The sequence below is a fragment of the Alligator mississippiensis genome, chromosome 4 (genome assembly GCF_030867095.1).
Source record: "Alligator mississippiensis isolate rAllMis1 chromosome 4, rAllMis1, whole genome shotgun sequence".
Lineage (NCBI taxonomy): Eukaryota > Metazoa > Chordata > Crocodylia > Alligatoridae > Alligator > Alligator mississippiensis.
In genome coordinates this window covers 91,416,857-91,436,188 of record NC_081827.1, presented here as the reverse complement: position 1 = coordinate 91,436,188, position 19,332 = coordinate 91,416,857, and the positions used below count along the sequence as shown (strand labels likewise).

General features: G+C 42.2%; 1 protein-coding gene across 9 annotated transcripts in view; it reads left to right on the top strand.

Annotated features, from left to right (window-relative positions):
- The window catches only part of CNOT4 (CCR4-NOT transcription complex subunit 4), a 119,958-nt gene that overhangs the window by 66,154 nt on the left and 34,472 nt on the right, over window positions 1-19,332 (top strand). For 4 of the 9 annotated variants that reach the window (XM_014595260.3, XM_014595281.3, XM_019480927.2 and 1 more), the window contains 6 exons: window positions 4,526-4,723; window positions 10,035-10,121; window positions 11,015-11,116; window positions 12,748-12,873; window positions 14,820-14,953; window positions 18,488-18,643. In XM_014595260.3, the coding sequence (XP_014450746.1) occupies window positions 4,526-4,723; window positions 10,035-10,121; window positions 11,015-11,116; window positions 12,748-12,873; window positions 14,820-14,953; window positions 18,488-18,643 (803 nt within the window). The remainder of the gene's footprint in view (window positions 1-4,525; window positions 4,724-10,034; window positions 10,122-11,014; window positions 11,117-12,747; window positions 12,874-14,819; window positions 14,954-18,487; window positions 18,644-19,332) is intronic. The other 5 variants (XM_014595269.3, XM_014595285.3, XM_006261159.4 and 2 more) reach the window with 3 other exon arrangements.

Here is a 19,332-nt window from a genome sequence, read left to right as displayed (position 1 = left end):
ATTATCTGAGAATAAAGATAGTAAAAACTTAAACTGGGCTTTTGCTGTTCTGACTTGGAAGCCATTCTTGATTTATGGGAGGTTGTGGATTTAAGAAAGTATTTCACTGCTGTGGGAGGGACAGGGAGGATATGTGTGAGCACAGTGTATACTTTGTGTGAACCTGGTGTCAGCTCTGCCTAGTGGATTAGATTGCTTTGGACCAACAGACGGTCAGTGCAGTGTGGCCATTCCTAATTAAAACTAGTGTTCTGCTACCAGCTCAAGTAAATATCTGATCCCTCAGAGGAAGGTTGTATTCTGTTAGTGTACCTAGTTAGTTAAGCTTGATGTATATTTGTATGGGTAGAGAATTACTGGATTCTTCAGAAAGCTTACAATTTTTCTTTACCTAAGGCACCTGGCAAACATTATTACACTTGTTAATTGCATCTTAAATAGTAACCTGGGCACAAATTCAGGCAGTAAATGATGCTACAATTACTCTACAAAATGTGTGTAATTTTTTGGCTAGTTTCCATCATGCCTTAAATTGAACGTGTAGCACGGTCCCCTGCTATGATGCCGGTTGCATGGTGGGGGCTTAGTTAACAGCTCTCCCAGACCCAGGATTGCATTGGAGTCTCCATTTGGCTCCAATATGGTCCCAGGGCTAAAACTAACAGTCAGTTGACTTGTGGGTCCCAGTCCTGGGACTGCACCAATTCACCAGGCACCTGGCTTTCTTTCAGTGTATTGATGTAGGGCAGCGGTCTCCAACGTTTTTAAGTAGGAGATCACCTTTTGGCATTTAAAAGCAACCCAAGATCTACCATGCACTTCTGCTCCCCCCTTCGTACCCTCCCCCCTCCTGCCCAGCAGGTAAATCTGTTGGGAGGGGGGGGGCACAGATTGAGGCAGAGAGAGAGATTTATTTGGGGGTGCACCTCCCAGCAGCTAAGTCCCACTTGGCCAGGGCCCCACTCAGCTTACCCCTGCTCCTATCTCTGCAGCACTGTCCCTCACCATGGGGGGCCTCGATCTAGCCCCCGACCCTTCCCTCCCCCATGGACTGACCTTCTAGGCTGAGGCATATGCATGCATGTGGGCACTCAGCCCGCCTGCTCCCCGCCCCCCAGCCTCAGCTCAACTCCAAGAGTCTCCAACATCTATCTATTGGTGGATCGAGATCCATTGGTTGATGACCTCAGAGAGGGAGAGACTGGAATTGTGATCCTGGGCTCACCCTGCACTGGCAACCAGTAATGTTTGGGATTTGATTTCCCCCAATCCCAAAATTGCATTTTCTAGCATGCATGTGTGGCATGGCAGGAGGTGTGATTGTCGGGATCAGGGAGCAGAACCATAGTGCCGTTTATTGAACGTGTGCTGGGGCCTTAAGCGGCAGCCTCAGAGGAAATGTGTAACTTGCACTTCTCCTGCCATCAGCATTATATCAGTAATGACTCTATTCCTACTTTTTTAATGTTGTTGTTAGGACTGATCTTACATGTTTGTCTGCAACTTGTGTACAAGGCTGAAAAGTGTTGATAAAATGTGAAATCTTAACTGAAGTTTTTTAGAACGGAAAATTTGGGGCTGAAGGACAGTGTTGATGAGTTGCAAAGCATGGAAGGTAGTCATATTTTGCAAGCTTAGGATGTTCAAGGTTTTATCTTTTAAATTGAGACAATACATGTTTGATATAAAAATAGCTGTCACTAAGTAACTTACAAGTAGAGAGGGCACTGTAGCTTTTACTGGAGTTCGTTAATTGAAACATAAACACCAGTGTTTAATAGTCACCTGGGAGTTGCTTAGAATTGATGTAAAAATTTACCTTTTTCTCTCCTTCCTTTTTTTCCCCACCAATAAGAACAAAGTCATAGTTTCAAACTGGTAATCAAACATGGCAGGGATGCTATCAAATCTGTTGGTGTAATAATTACATTGTTTCAAGGAAGGGAGCAGCCCACAGTGACAAAAGAACAGGTTAGGGACTATTTAGAAAAGGTGGACATATACAAATCCCTGGGGCCAGACAGGAGGCACCCAAGGGTGATGAGGGACTTGGTGGATGCGATTCAGAGCTGCTGGCCATCATCTTTGAAAACTCATAGCAATCAGGAGAGGTCCTGGATGATTGGAAAAGAGGCAAACATAGAGCCCATATTTAAGAAAGGGGCAAAAAAGATCCAGGGAACTACAGACCAGTCAGCCTTACCTCAGTCCCTGGAAAAATCATGGAGCAGATCCTCAGGGAATCCATCTCAAAGCACTTGGAGGAAAAGAAGATGATTTAAAAACAGTCAGAATGGATTCACCAAGGGCAAGTCATGCTGGACCAATCTGATTGCCTCCTATAATGGGATGACTGGCTCCTGTGGATGTGAGGAGACCAGTGGATGTGGTATACCTCAATTTTAGCAAGGCTTTTGACATGGTCTCCCGCAACTTTCTCACAAGCAAGTTGAGGAAGTACAGGCTGGATGAGTGAACTGTAAGATGGATAGAAAACTGGCTGGAGCATCAGGATCAGAATAATAATCAATGACTTGATGTCTAGTTGGCAGCTGGTATCAAGTGGAGCACCCCAGGGGTTGGTCCTGGGGCTAGTTTTGTTCAATGTCTTCATGAACGACCTGGAAGATGGCATAGACTGCACCCCCAGCAAATTTGCAGATGACAGCAAGTTGGGAGGAGTAGTAGATTTGCTGGAGGGTGGGGCTAGGATTCAGGGAGACCTTGACAAATTGGAGGATTGGGCCAAAAGAAATCTCATGAGGTTCAACAAGGGCAAGTGCAGAGTCTTCCACTTAGGAATGGAACAATCCCATCCGCCGGTACAGGCTGGGGGCTGACTGCGTGGGCAGCAGCTCTGCAAAAAAAAAAAAAGACATGGGGGTTACAGTGGTCAGTAATCTAGAATATGAGCCAGCAGTGTAACCTTGTTGCCAAGAAAGCTAATGGCACACTGGGCTGTATTGGTAGACATGTTGCCAGTAGGTCCAGGAAAGTGATCATTCCCCTCTATTCAGCACTGGTGAGGCCAAATCTGGAATAGCGTCTAGTTTTGGGCCCCCCACTACAGACAGGGTATGGACAAATTGGAGAAAGTCCAGTGGAGGGCAACAAAAATGGTGAGGAGGCTGGTGCACATGACTTCTGAGGAGAGGCTGAGGGAAACTGGTCTTATTTAATCTAGAGAAGAGAAGACCCAGGGGGGATTTAATAGCTGCCTTCAACTACCTGAAGGGTGGTTCCAAAGAGGATGGAGCTGGACTGTTCTCAGTGGTGGCAGATGACAGAAAAGAAGAGGCTAGATAAAGCTTTGGCTCAGATAATCTAGTTGGGGCTGCTCTGGCTTTGAGCAGGGAATTGGACTAGATGACCTCCTGAAGTCCTCCAACCCTAATTTTCTATGATTCTTAAGTTATGCAGGTGAACTATATAAAGAATGAGCTATGCACAAGCGTGTGTGTGTATTCCCATGCAACATGCCCACAATTAAAACATGATTGTAGACCGACACCTCTTTCCCTGCTCCTCCCCCCCCCCCCCCCACACACACACACTTCTTCTAGCCAACTGTGTGACCATAAAGTAAGTCTTCCTGGCAATGCAGAGTGTGGCATTCCAGGAGATGATCTGGGTGAGATAACTGGCACCAAGAGCTGCCTTTGTAAATGCATGGGATTTGGAAAGGTCTTAAGAGAACACTGTCTGTAGTTTCAGGAGGACTTAGTCACACAAGGCCCATGTGAGAACGCTAGCAAGACTGTTATTTCTTTGCAGTAAGTAGTTCTTTATGTAAGAACCTGTAAATAAAGTGTTGTTTCCACACTGTATATCTCATCAAGATACTGCCAGCAGCTTACTTGTTGCTTCAGACGCAAGTTACCGTGCCCAGCAGCTACAACTGTGAGACTTAACGCAGCACTCTGCCCCTTCAGCGTGCTGAGCCAGACACAAGTGACAGCCATCTGGGCAGCTGCATGGTATGCATTGTCTCCAGGCTTGCTGATTTTCCAGCAAAGAAAGCAGCTTTTCCACCTAAGACATGCACTCCAGTTTTGGGAGAGCTGTTTTTTGGGAAAAGACACGTGTTGTATGCAAGAAAACATGGCAGGTTCTTCAGCCCTTGTTCTATGTTATTAATGGGCTTTTCAAATACTTTTCATAACTGTTCGGAAAATAACGTGATCTGAGATTTCAGGTCCCTGCCTTCATTAAACCACTTCCTGGGAAGATCATCTCTTGCGGCTATTGCCTCTAGTTACTCAGCAGAATAAAAAGCAGAATCAAAATGTGATCCTTGCCAGTTTTCAATATTATATTAACACAAATAGGATTGTTTGAAAAGGACTTGATGCCCCTTCTTCCCAAAGGCTCTAACATACTGCTTTCAGAATGGCCAGCCAGAGACACTATATAACACCTTATGAATTATCTCTCCTTGTATGTTTAATTGTGGAGATTTGTTATCAGATGCTGTATTGTTTTTTTTTTTATTTGGGTTTCATTAAATGGTGTTTCTTATCTTCAGCCATACCCAGAAGATCCAGCAGTGTACAAACCACTCTCCCAGGAAGAGCTGCAAAGGATAAAAAATGAGAAGAAACAGAAGCAAAATGAGAGGAAACAGAAAATATCAGAGAATCGCAAACACCTGGCTAGTGTACGGGTGGTACAGAAGAACCTCGTATTTGTGGTAGGGCTATCCCAGCGTCTAGCAGATCCAGAGGTAAGCAGTTCACGCTTGGATTTAGGTAACAATGACACCTGTTCACTTCTAAAGATCCACTGAGATGTAATATTCTTATGCCTCATTTGCATGAGACTGCCTTACTGGTGCAGGATGAAACAACTTTCTAGAAAGTTGTCTCTGCTATGACTTCCTTCCCCTCTTAAAGATTAAATGTCACATAGGTTGATATGCCTCCTCAATCGCTATTTCATCAGGCTTTCTTGTTTCTGGTAGCAGAATTCATTTCGCTCTTTCTTGGTGGGAACAATGTAAAATGAGACGCAAACTTTCTTGTGCTGAGCCACGGCCTGCAGCACAAATTTAGTTTGTCTATCACAAGGCCTCAGGCTGCTGCAGCCCATGAGTGCAGAGCTTTTTTTCTTTTTCTTTTTTTAAATTTTATTTTGAAGTGCCGGGAGGCTGGGGCTGGGTGGGGGATGGGGCCGGACAAGGCAGCCATGTGGGCTTCTCCTGCAGCTCCCCTCACCTGGGGAGAGGCAAGCACAGCTGGAGGAGAACCTGCAGCCGCCTAGCTGTGCCTGCCTGTCCCCAGCTGATCCGAATCTCCGAATCGGTGCCAAATCTCTGATTCTAATTTGGCTGAATCGAATGGGGACAGTGATTCAAACCACTGAATTGAATCACTGTCCTCTGAATCGGCTGAATCAAATCTATTCACACAGACCTACTGCCTAATACCATGGTCTTTCATTTGCTATCATTCTGTTCCGAGCAGGAAAAAGTTTTCCAGTTTAGTGGAATTCAGTGATTAGGAATTGAGTACACCTCAATTTTTAAACTGTTGCTAACCCATGGTTGTAAAAAAATTCTCCAAATGTGACCAGCATAGTGCTGTTCCTTGAAAAAAGGTGCCTGCACTTTAGGGAGGTATGAAGTATCTTGGCCTAAATATTGTCCTAGTATAAAACTTGAACTGCAGGACAAAATACTGGAGAGTGTGAAGATGGGGCTAAAGAGAAGCTAACCTATCTTGTTTTCCTGGGGCTATTCCCTTGAAGTAATTCTCTTCCTCATTTGTTAATCCACCTTCAGAGTTTGAATAGCTGGTACTTTTGCCTGTATACTGGGTAGAGCATAAACAGATTGATCCACAGACCTCTTACAAATTCCATGATGGTCCCCCCTGTAGTTGCTAGGTAGATAATCTTTTTAGCATTCAGGAGGTATCTATTTTTTTTACCAGTTCCTTAAACTGCTTTTCCATACAAAGTAGAAATTATTGATTCTGCTAAAACAATCCATTGCTGAAAAGGTTAGGGAAGAAATTTTTGTCCCAACAGAAGTGTAACCTACCCCCAGTTAGACTCAAAGGCTTGTTGATACTGAATCATGTCGTAGTTTTGTCCCTTGAAACTGCAAGATACATTGAACTTCTGGGAGGCATCTACTGTTTTCTAGCTCATAGTCCAGTCCCTGCATCATTTCCAGTGGTATTGGCACATGGGGGCTATGTCTCACCAGACTTTTCAAAGTTTGGGGAAAAAAGGTAAATTGAGCCTTCTCTCTTAATGTATCAAAATGTGTCTGAACCTGGATTTTAAGGATGCCTTTAAAATAAGGACTAATTGGGCTGTTTACATCAAGTTACAACTTACTTTTTCCTGTTTCTCTTTAAGTTTACTTTACGTTAGACTTGCTTGATCACTTAGGGTAGTTTTAGGCTGCAGAGGAGTTCTGAAACAGCTGTTACATCCCCTCAGCATGTACAGATGCTGTAAAGCAGTGGTTCTCAACCTTTTTTGTACCAGGACCCATTTGCAAATTTCAATGGCCAGCCCCCCCCAGTGTGTGGGGCGTGGAGAGGGCAAGCAGCTCCCTGCAGGATGGAACTCTGCCAGCCTGCAAGCGAAAACCCACAGTTTCTCACCTTTTTCTCTTTTAAAGGAGAATCTATTGTTAAAGTTTTGTTCCTGACCCTTTTGTATATTCTTATGACCAACTTAGGTCGCAACTCATGGGTTTAGAAACATTGCTGGAGAGCAGGGGTGTCAAACTCATCCAGTCCTATGAGCTGGATTAGAGTTGCTGGGCTAGTCTGCTGGCTGGACCAGGACATACCCTCTGTGTAGCACCTGTGGTGCTGGGTCTAGTTAGTGCACACTGGCCCCTGGGGCCAGCACGGGGTGCATGCTACCCATAAGATACTGCATAATGCTGTACGTGCCCTATGTTAGTCCTGGAGGCTGCATGTAGACTGAGTCCTGGGGCCAGTGTGTTGCATGTGGGGTTGGAATGGCTGCGCATGCTACAGACAGTGTCATAGAGGGCTGGCATGGGGCGCATGCTCCATGTGGTACTCTGCCAGATGACCTGTGCCCTGGCTGTGCTCTAGCCTGATGCACTACATGCAGCACATGCTGATCCCAGGACCTGCCATGTACTCAGCCTCTAGGGCTAGCACTTGGTGTGCCCTGCTCATGGCACATGGGCTGGACATGGTGCTGCAGGTGGACAGGGGGTCTGGGGTACAGGCTGCATGCAGCGCTCTGGACTGACACTCCCCACCCCCACCCCATGCTGTCTGCAGCATGTGGGACTGGGGCTGGTGCATAGGGTTGGTCCAGAGACCCATGGATCAGATCTGGCCTAGGGGCCATATGTTTGACATCCTGCTGTAGAGTGCAGGCCAACCCATTTTAGTAGGAAACAGCTGGCTGTGGAAGGCTTTAGATGCTTTTGATCCCAAAAGGCACTAAATTTCAAGTGTAAAGTATGCTCAGTGTCATAGAATCATAGAAAATTAGGAAGAGACTCCAGGAGATCATCTAGTCCAACCCCTTGCTCAAAGCAGCACCATCCCTAGCTAGATCATTTACAGACAGAGCTTTGTCAAATCAGGCCTTAAAAACCTCCAAGGATGGAGCTTCCACCACCCCTCTAGGTAACCTGTTCCAGTGCTTCACCACCCTCCTAGTGAGAGAGTTTCCTAATATCTAACCTAAACCTCCCTTGCTGCAACTTGAGATCATTGTTGCTTGTTCTGTCATCTGCCACCACTGAGAACAGTCCAGCTCCATCCTCTTTGGAACCGCACTTGAGGTAGTTAAAGGCTGCTATCAAATCCCCTCTGTCTTCTCTTCTGCAGACAAAATAAACCCAGTTTCCTCAGCCTCTCCTCAGAAGTCATGTCCCCAGTCCCCCTCACCATTTTTGTTGCTTTCTGCTGGACTCTCTCCAATTTGTCCTCATCGTTTCTAGGAGGGTGGGGGTGCAAAATTTGACACAGTACTCCAGATGTGGCATCACCAGTGCACAATAGAGTGGAATAATTACTTCCCAAGATCTGCTGACAATGCTCCTACTAATGCACCCTAGTATGCTGTTAGACTTCTTGGCAACAAGGGCACGCTATTGACTTATGTCCAGCTTATTGTCCACTGTAACCCCCAGGTCCTCTTTCTGCAGACCTGTTTAGCCAGTCGGTCCCCAAGCAGTAGCAGTGCATGGGATTCTTCCATTCCAAGTGCAGGACTTTGCATTTGTACTTGTTGAACCTCATAAGATTTATTTTGGCCCAGTCATTCAATTTGTCTAGGTCACTTTGAATCCTAGCCCTACCCTCCAGGGCATCTAGTATACCCCCAGCTTGGTGTCATCCGCAAACTTGCTGAGGGTGCAATCCATCCCATTTTCCAAATCGTTAATGAAGATGTTGAACAAAACTGACCCCAGGACCAACCCCTGGAGCACTCCACTTAATACTGGCTGCCAACTAGACATTGAGCCATTGATTGCTACCCACTGAGCCTGACAGTCCACCCAGCTTTTTGTCCACTGTGCAGCCCATTCATCCAACTTGTTCTTCCTCAGCTTGCTTGCAAGAATGCTGGCTTGGGAGACTGTATCAAAAACCTTGCTAAAGTCAAGATATGCTGCGCCCACTGCTTTCCGTGCATCCACAGAACCAGTCATCTCATCATAGAGGGCGGTCAAATTGGTCAGGAACAACTTGCCTTTGGTGAATCCATGCTGTCTGTTCCTAATCACCTTCTCCTTTAAGATGGATTCCTTGAGGATCTGATCCATGATTTTTCTAGGGACTGAGATGAGGCTGACTGGTCCATGGTTCCCTGAATCCTCTTCCTTTCCTTTCTTAATGATGGGCACTATACTTGCCCTTTTCCTGGGACGTCCCCTAACTGCCACGAGTTTTCAGAAATGATGGCCAGTGGCTCTATAATCACATGAGCCAATTCCCTCAGCACCCTCAGATGCATTGCATCCAGCGCCATGGTCTTGTCCATGTCCAGCTTTTCTAAATAGGCTCTAACCTGTTATTTCACCACTGAGGGCTGCTCACGTTCTCCCCAAACTGTGCTGCCCGGTGCAGTAGTTTGGAAGCTGATCTTGCCTGTGAAAACAGGTAAAAGGCATTGAGCACTTCAGCTTTTTCCTCGTAATCTGTCACTATGTTGCCTCCCCCATTCAGTAAGGGACCCACACTTTCCCTGACCTTCCTCTTGTTGCTAATATACTTGTAGAAACCCTTTTTGTTACCCTTCCTGTCCCTTGTTAGCTGCAACTCCAATTGCTCTTTGGCCTTCCTGACTTCATCCCTGTATGCCAAAGCAATATTCTTATATTCCTCCCAAGTTGTTTGTCCAACCTTCCACTTGTAAGCTTCCTTTCTGTGTTTATGGTCACTGAAGAGTTCTCTGCTGAGTCAAGCTGGTTGCTTGCTACATTTGCTATTCTTCCTGCATGTCAGGATGGCTTGTTCCTGTGCCCACAGTAAGGCTTCTCGAAAATACAACCAGCTTTCTTGAACTCCTCCTTTCCCTGTCAGACTGGCCTCCGAGGGGATCCTGCTCATCAGTTTCCTGAGGCAGTCAGTCTGCTTTTCTGAAGTTCAGGGTTCACACTCTGCTGCTGTCCTCTCTTCTTTTTGTCAGGATCCTGAATTCAATCATCTTGTGGCCACTGCTGCCCAACTTTCCATCCACTTCTACAACCCACACCAGTTCTTCCGTTTGTGAGCAGTAGGTTAAGAAGAGCACGGCCTCTAGTGGTGCAGCATCGTTCACCCTGGATCTTCTGCAAGAGGGCGTTCCTTTTTTAATTTTGGTAATAATATAAGTTTGCCTCTTAAATTTAAAGTTTTTTCTTTGGAGAAACACCTACATCCATATGATTGCCACCTCTTTGTAGAAGAGTTTTATTTTTCACTTTTTCTTCAAGTCTCAATTGCAGAGTTGTGCAAAGAAATCCATTTTCAAACAGAACCGCTATATCATTTGTGTTGTTAATTTCTCAGTGTATCAATTTAATTTGTTCATTCTTCCTTCAGGTTTTGAAACGACCAGAATATTTTGGGAAGTTTGGTAAAATACATAAAGTAGTTATCAACAACAGCACATCATATGCAGGCTCACAGGTAAGGCAGTGGGGGTTCTAATGGTTGTGGCCACCCCACCCTAATTTCTGTCTGTTGTTATAGTGGCAGTATTCTAGGATGGATTTTTAAAAAAATTTGGGTTCCCTCTTCCTGATCAGGTCAAAGTCGACTATAATGGTAGATTGTGGGCCTGGGGTTTGGAGAAGAAGAGAATACTGGACAATACTATAAATGACAGTCCAGTTTATTATTTATACAATGGTGTTGTGTCTTAAAGTGACTTGCTCTAATTTCAGAAGCCAGCAGGAAATTTAATGAAATATAGGTAGAAAAGTTAACTAAAGGAATTGGTAGAGGGGAAGAAAAGCTTCAGAGAAGCAGTTAAAGGTTATGAACATAGGAACAATTTTCTATAATGCGAAAAGGTGAAGGATATATGGTTTTATCACGCATTACCTGTTCAGCAGTAACTGTACATAGACATGTTCCTAGTGGTAACTTATATATGCCTTTCATTAAGGACTGTTTGTTATCGTCTGTCTTCCATTTATCACAGGGTAAGAGTGTACATGTAAGCATTTACTGCAGAGTGTAGGTGATCATGGTAAAAAACGTGTCATTATCACCTTGCTGTATATTTTGTATGTCCATTCACCAGTATCCTCATTTTCTTAAATCTCTAGCATTTAAAAAAAAAAAAGGGAAAAAAACAAACAACGCCCCACGAACATAAAGCTTTTAGCAAACTTCAGTTTTAAGAATCCTTTTTCCCAGCTATTAATAACATTTTTAGTTGGATAAATTTCATCGGACTGTTTTACATTTAAATACTTAACCTCAAATTTAGTCAGATTGCTAACGAGTCATTCTTTCAAATAGATAACAATATTTATCCAGAAATAATTGAACACTGTGGGCTACTTCCATTCTAGGGTCCGAGCGCAAGTGCATATGTAACCTACATCCGGTCAGAGGATGCTCTGAGAGCTATACAGTGTGTCAATAACGTGGTGGTAGACGGCAGAACACTTAAGGTAGTATTGTTTTGTGAACTGTTATCTGCATGTGCAAAGACTGTAGCGATAAGTGCAGATTCTAAAAATCTGCTTCTTCAGATGCACTGATGTATTAGGGAGGGAAAGCTGCCAGTTTACATGAGCACTGCACCTAACTAACGTTTTCAGTCTTCAGTTGCGTATATATATTGGTTACTAGTCAAGTGAACTTCCTGGAATTTTATTTAAACTTGTAGATAACTTATCAAGAGTTTTAGTTAATTTGGAAAAAGCAACATTGCAAAGATTTTCTGTATAAATTAGAACTGTATTTTGAAAATGGTTAACACTTGGATTTCCATAGTATTTCATGAAAATCTGAACCTAGGAAACAGGTCAAGCTAAAAATAGAGAGATGTTCTCTGTTGTGATATAAAACACACCTGGCTGTTTCTCTCTTGCCTTCCCTTCCTTTTGTTGTTCTGGCATGCTGACTTTCTTCAGTCCCTCTTGCCTAAGATGTTTATCAGTGATCACTTGTGAAGCACCTTTTCCTCCTGAGTTGTTTTTTTACCAGCAGTCAGCCAGGGAGCAAGAATACTGGCCCAAAAGTCAGGCTTAGGGTTCTTGTGAGACCAGAATATTAACCATAACACTCCATGCCAACCATCTTAACTTTAACTTTTCTCCTCGACTTCTTCACGAGCTCCATTTTATTAGTTAGTTGTGTGCTTTACAGACAGTATGTGAAACTTGAATTGAAAGGGAGTAGTTATTTTTATCCTAAGGCACTTGATGCTGTACAGTCAACAAATTAGAAAAGTTAACTCCTTGGTGAATAGGCAGTGCATATCTCCTGAGGCTGGGGGAGCATGGCGACCATCCACAGGTGGCAGCCAGGGCAGGCTGAGTGGGGACTGTCCTCGGGCAACCGCAGTAATGTGAAGGGGGCCGTGTCGTCCCGTCCCGTCCTGTCCCCTCCACCGTGGCCAGACTTCGAGCCCAGAAGTGCTACTTCTTGCTGGGTGCGGGGCACAAGTGTGCCGCCTGCCCATCGCCTAAGCCGAGAGTGCTGTCTCTCCGGGGGGGGGGCACATGCACCCCCATACACCCTCTACCCATCACCTATGCCTAGGCGGATTCTAGAGATCCTTTCATGGTAGGATTTTTGCAGTAGCTGAAACATGCTAAGGAAGTCCTGTAAGGAAGGCAGGTATGTTTTTTGCCTTTTCACACAGAGGTAAATGGATATGTAGGTTGATTTCCTAAAGCTGGTGGCAGAACCACCTGTAGAACCTACAAGTCCTGACCGTAAACTCTTTTATCTTATGTTTTGAGGAATGGCTCTGGAATGAATACACCGAGTAATAAAATACAGGCTTGTAATATGAAGGGTTTTTTTCTTATTCTTCATAGATATGAAAATAATATTTACTCATGCTTGGCTTTGTGTTTTTTATTAGACCATAAATTACTTGAAGTAATTCTGATTTTTTATTAGTCTTATGTCACTAGCTTCATATTTAACCCACAAAAAACTTGTTTAGATTAAACTGATTTATTTTAGGAGGCTGTGCAATAATTTGACATTGACTTAACTGTTTTTTTCCTATACTGTAAATATGACTTGTCTCTTTCTCTCCCCCCCCCTCCCCCCCCACTTGTTTTAGGCTTCTTTAGGTACAACAAAATACTGCAGTTATTTCCTAAAGAATATGCAGTGTCCAAAACCAGACTGCATGTATCTACATGAGCTGGGGGATGAAGCAGCCAGTTTCACAAAAGAGGAGATGCAGGTAGATACACGGAGAGGAACATTCTCTTCAGAATGTAAAAGGCTACTTGACAAGTTGGATGTAGCTGGTGGTGCAATTGGCTGCATTTCTTTAAAGTATGGTGCTTCTGTAGGCTCAGAAAAGGAATTCCTCAATAGATGGAAAGTCAATGGGATTGTAAGAACGTTTAAATGGCGGTTTTAGGAAAAACTCCTGATTACATCTTCTGCACCTGATGAAAAGGGTGCTAAGTAGCTGCAAGAGTACAAAGATGCTATGAGTGTAGTTGTGCTATAGCAGAATATTTCTGTAAAGGTACAGTGTTTGTTACAAATGTCTTAGAAAAGTGTTTTATTTAAAGGGGGAGAGAATAAGGAGGTCTCTCTCTCTCTCTCTCTCTGTCCCTGAAAGCTGATAACTAGCTTCAAAGTGATCTTTGAAGGATTGTCTTTTTGAGTCTGGTTCAGTGTAGTGTGTAAGTGGCACAAGTGCAAAATAAGTGTGTCTCCTTTGGAGAAGTCTAAAGGTTTGTGTTAACTGAAGTGTGACGTCATGTATGTAATATCAATTGAAGTGTCTGTGCACTTGTGAAAGTGGTGGATGTACTGACCTTGAGTGAACCTTAATAGGATACTGTTTGGAGACTCTTTTAAATGAGGCAATACTTTTGCTGCTTAAACATGTAAGGCTAAAAAATTGCTTTCTAGTTAAGTTGTGAGGTAATATTCCTCTGAGGTCTTCGCACTGAATAAAATTAAATTTACTAGCATCTTAGCTTTCTTCATTATGCCAAAAACTAAGTGGTCTTCTGAAACTGTGAATTAGTATTAAGAGTATATTTATGATTTTAAAAGGGTGGGGAGTTTTCTTCAGCAGCAGATATTATTGGCTGTTATATCTTTTTCTGTTGTGCTTGTTATAGTGTCTAGGAATGCTGCATGCAATGAATGGCAGTTAAATTCATTTCTTCCCACTTGCAATTATAGATGTTAGACAACACTAACTATTTAAAATTAAAATGATGGTGGTAGGTACTAAAATTTAAGTTGCAAAAATTGTATTTTGTGATATCAGATTTCTTCAATTAGCTGTTGAAACACGAGAGAAGGAAAAGCAGAGTCTTAATATTTAGCATGAATCCCTTTCAGTTGCCAGTCACTTTTACGTAACTTTTGAGACAAAGCCACACTGCATTGGGTTCTGAGTAAACTTCAAAAAAACCATCCTAAGCGTATTCTGCTAACATAAATAGTTCTGAACTGAAAGAATCTAATGTCTCTACCCCCTCCAGAAAGCCACTCTCTCTGCAATGTGAACAATTCCAGGTTGAGAAATCTTTCCTCAATTTCTGAAAGTAATATATTTCTCTCCCTCTAGTACTTCTGCCCAAAAATCTGCTTCTTTCATTGAACAGCTCCCATTCAACCAGAGTTTTCATGCAACTTAATTGTAGCAGTGTAATTGCTTTTGAAATAGTCCTTGAAATTCAGGAGTTTGCAACAGGAAAGGAATTCTGAAATGAAGAGATGTTGTTTCTCCTCTTTCCTTTTCTACCCTTAAATAGCTTAATCTGGTCGGGAGATGTAAAATGCAAACTTCCTTTGGAAATTTGTTTAGTTTTATTTGGAAGGTATCCTAGTGGTTACATCTTATTCTCCAGTTCAAGTGAAAGGCTTCAGCAAATTAACTTCCAAAGCAGAGAAATTGTCAGAGGGGAAGCAGAGTGGGGGAGGATAAATTTTGCTTTCAAAGCAGCTAGTGGATTGCTAGATTTAGCCAGCTAAGTGAGCCTGTATGTGAGCCTCAGACTGCCTGGAACAACCTCTTGACTGAGACTAAAGAGCACCAATTTGAATTTATTTAAGCAAAGCCTTAGTATATGCCCAAGATGTTTTAAACACTTATTGTTAGGGGAAAGGAGTATGTGCTTATAATCCAATGCCATCTGCATTTAACTTTTTTCCCAGGCGGGTAAACACCAGGAATATGAACAGAAGCTACTGCAAGAATTGTACAAACTAAATCCCAATTTCCTCCAGCTGTCTACGGGTACAGTTGACAAGAACAAGAACAAAGTGACAGCACTGCAGAGGTATGATGCGTAAGTACTGATGCCAGGCTGGCTGGCAGCACTTTCCTTTTAGCTATCTCTTAATTCCTTGTTTCGGTATGCACCCAAACGCTTACTACTGCAGTAGTATGTGAATTAATATTGTTAATTGGCAAATATTTCATGTCTGTCTTTGCGATAAGAGGGTGATCTGTGCTGTTACAGCTGAAGTGTCTAAGTGATTTTACATGTTTGGTGTATAACATATTTTGATTAGATTTGGATGCTAAACTTAAGGTAACTCAGTGCTGGGGGTGTGGAATGAGCTTTCATTCTTTCCCTCTGAAAAGATAGCAAAGCAAAGATACTTTGTTGTCCCTAGGAAACATAGTGGTGCCTCTTATTTTGACTACTACATCCGTTTTTGAGGGAGAAGGGTGCAAGGAGGAAGGGTCTCTTTGAAAAAGCTACTTGATAGCTTTTATCTGCTTGGTAAAAATGTTAAATTTAAGATAGATACTTGGGAGTTATTAGCAATTTTTATTTAAAAAAGCACCTTTATACTGAGGAAAAAACATAAAAATATATACATTATTATATATAGTGCTTTTGATCCAGGATTTGAGTCTGTTTTGGGTCAGTTCACCAACTATTGAAATGAATGTTGACAGAAGTTTGCTATTAGCAGCAACATTGCACTACAGCTTAAAAGGAAGAAATACTGTATACAGGGAAACTGCTAGGGGAGGTACCACAGCTGGAATTTAACTAGGATGCTTGGATAATCTAGCCCTGCTCTTGCAGGAAGTGTCATGATTTTTAATGACTGCAAGTGATCAGGACCTCCAGTTTTACCTTGTCTGAAAGACTGCGGTACCTTGTTGTGCCTTGGGCACTGGTTCAGTATTGACTCTGTAGAAATTTGCTGCTAAGTAAAATTTAAACACCACTTCCTGCAGTATTCAGTGGTTGATGGTTTTAAATCCAAGGTCTAAACCATCTCTGCTTGACTTGAAACTTGATGGGATGTCTAGCACATGATGACAGAATACAGGGAGTAAAGAATTGCTCTTTGAAAATGCAACACAGATTTGAGTCATTAGTAAGCATCTCTGATTGTTGAAATCTGGTATACCAGTGCTACATCCTGGCATTTATTAAAAGTACCATGATACTTTCATGACTGCAAATGGTCTGAATTTTAATTATCTGAATGACCCCACCACATACAAATTTGGGTTAATACCGACTCCAGGAGCACTGTCTTGAGTTGACAGTGCAGTTTCCTCCTCAATCAGTGGGATTTTGAAGTCCATTTAAACACTGATTGATACTTGTTGTATGCAACTCAAGCTGGTAAAACTTGACTTGTCTGTTCTATTTTAATGAAAATGGCTAACTCCCCAGCTTTCTGCTCTGTGATCAGCTTCTCATTTATGTCTTATTCACTGGTATACCACTACCTTCCTCATGCTAGGCTGAATTTAGAATCTAGTGCCTCAACGTATTTCATAACTGAGTTAGAATTACAGTTTTCACTGTGGGATCAAGCAGAATCTGAGCTGCAAGGGCTCCATATTTATATTCAAATACAAACTTCCATTAATAGCAGAGGAGATGGATAATTACTGGTAAAGACCACTGTTATTCTCCCTGTTCCCCCCTGCCAGGTTTGTTCCTGTTTGAAGTCCCTTTTTGCACTGTTTCTCTCCTCCTCCCCCCCCCCCCATCCCCACTCCCTTCCCCACTTGTACTAAAGGCAGATGCTGAAATTTCTGCCTGTTTGTATGTCTGTACAAGTATCTCTTGGCATATCCTTCCATAGTTATGCAGTCATAAGTATAGCTGCATACATAGAATCTACAAATGAGAACTAATTCAAAGTTGGGTCCTGATTGGTATCAGTTGGTAATTAAAACGTTGTGGGACTTTTTTTCCATTTCCATATTTTGTTTGTGTCTTAAGGACCAACATTCCTTATTATATGAAGATGTTTCCATCATGAGTATGTAATGAATGAGGATTACTGGTCCATGTGGAAAATGACTCTTTTTGTAGCTATCATAAGAACTTTCACATTTTTCTTTTGCTGCTGCTTGCCATTTTATTGAGGCAAGATACCAGTTCTTATTCTGGACAAAACTTCAAATAAATTCCATCCTAGTAGTGATTTTTGGCCTAAGGGGGTACTTAATCTGTTAGTCTTCTGTTAATTCTATTTTTTTCAGAAATGCACCCAACATTAAGGTGTCGTAGTAGATTCAAATTATGGTTCAAATTTTCTTGTGGCTGGGAGAGATTGGGGAATGGTGAATAAATTGTCACATGCCATGAAAGGTTTTTTGTTTTTTTTTAATTGATCATTTGATGAGAAGGATTTTAAAAAGGATGCCTTTTTTCAACTTCTCTTAAGGTGTGTAGAGTGAAGATGAGATTGTGTACATAATTGAAAGATTTGACCTGGTTTATAGGTGTATGTAGGAGCTGATGCCTAGAGCAGGGTAGTTGGAAACAAAATGGAATATTTTCCGATTAACATATGTGGACAACTACTATTGTATTCAAAGATAAATGAATAAGACTTAAAGTTCTACTGTAGCAACAGACTGGCTTAATTGCATATACAGGTTGTCTCACTTATGAAGCAGACCAGAAAGAGGCTCAGACTCATGGCTTTCTTTTAAAAATGCACACGGTACTGGAAATGTTTGTACACTGAGCACTTGCTTGCCTCCAAATGGGATGCTGTTTTTCAAAGTGGGGCAGGCAGATAAATTAAAAAAAAAATGAAGGTAGAAAACATGGGATTTAAGATTTGTGGTATATGCTGACAACAAAAATATTGACATTTAAGTGTATCTATATGGAGAGAAATGAAAACTGGCTGAAATTATTGCCTTCTGACAATATGCCTCCCTACAGCAATAGCTAACTTCCTTTGAGGTCGTCTTTCCAGATCAACTATACTCTGGATTGAAGCCTACTTGACTTTTTAATCTAAAAAAAAAAAAAAATGAGTTGGGCAAATAACTTGGATAGGCTGTTCTAAAATGAGGTGCCCTGGCTGGCCTCATGGTCTGTTGATGATGCTGTGGACTGTCATACTGGCAATCAGATTCAGTTTACACTGTCAAGTCAGCCTAGGAAAATCCTTGGCCATATGTCGGGGATGTAGAAGATCTACTGTACCACAGTAGGTAGCAGTTCATGATTAAGAGAACTGGTGAATACTTCTGGGATAACGTGAAGACATTAAGTTGGAGCAAGTCTATAGATTTTTTTTATTTTTATTTTTTTAATATCTGAAGCTCTCAAAATGGATTTTTGCAAATGAACATGTTTGGACTCCATTTTCGGTGACCCAGTTACCTACCTAATCACTGGAGAAAATGGAGAGTTCTTCCCATTCTTTTCTTGCCAAGGAGGCTTTTAATTCATCAGCCTTAAGATCTGTGAGAGCTGCCCAGATTATTCCATTCTTATGGTCTGTCTGGCAAGAGGATTCATTTCCTCAGTGTTTAAAAATTTTTTTTAAACACTTTCTTTATAACTTGAACTCTTTTTTTACTTCTTGCCTTTTTCCAGACCCAACAGTAATAACAAAGATGCCTGGCCATCATTACAGAGTTCAAGTAAATCAGCCAACGGTTTAACAATGGAACACAGGAAAACGCCTCCTATATTAGAAAATGGCACAGACCCAGAACACATGACTCCAGATGGTGCAGACTCAGATTTCGGGTAATTGTGCTGCCTTTTATACTTCAGCTAGCTTTCTTTCTCTCTCACTAATTGGTGTGGAGGGATGATTCTCCAGTCTCTCTGGTTGGAGAGCTGGATTTAAATCCTGATCAGGTCACAAATGAAGAAATGAGTTTCAGCTCAGCCTTGCCTATGTCAGAATACTGCTTAATTGGCAGTTTGTTCAAGAGACCCATAGGCACCAAATAGTAGATGATGGTACAGGTAAGAACTAAGATGTGTTGACAGAACTATGGGCATAGGAAGCTTCCATAGCTGTCCACAGCATAGTCTTAGCCAGAGCTAAGCGCCATACTTGTCTGAATGAATATAAAAATTCAAGAAAAAAACAGGGTTTTTTTAAATAGTTCATCAGGAGACCTTTTAACTGATTGTTTTTGACAAGTTGGCTTGTGATGAATAAAGTGGTAAATGCCGAACTGATCATTTTAAATTCCATCTCTTCACCTTGATGTGTTCTAGGTAGCTTATGGCAGTAGTCAAGTTTTCATGTACTAACATGAATCGCAGCACACTAGATTCCACTGAAATTGCTTTGTTTGGGCAGAGGAAGTAATTCATTCCATGAGTGACACTTTCCCTGCTTCCAATTTTTTCTTCTTTCAATATCCCCTGCATTTCTTTAGAGTGCTGTTGACATTCACTTCCCATCATATGTCTTGGGCAGA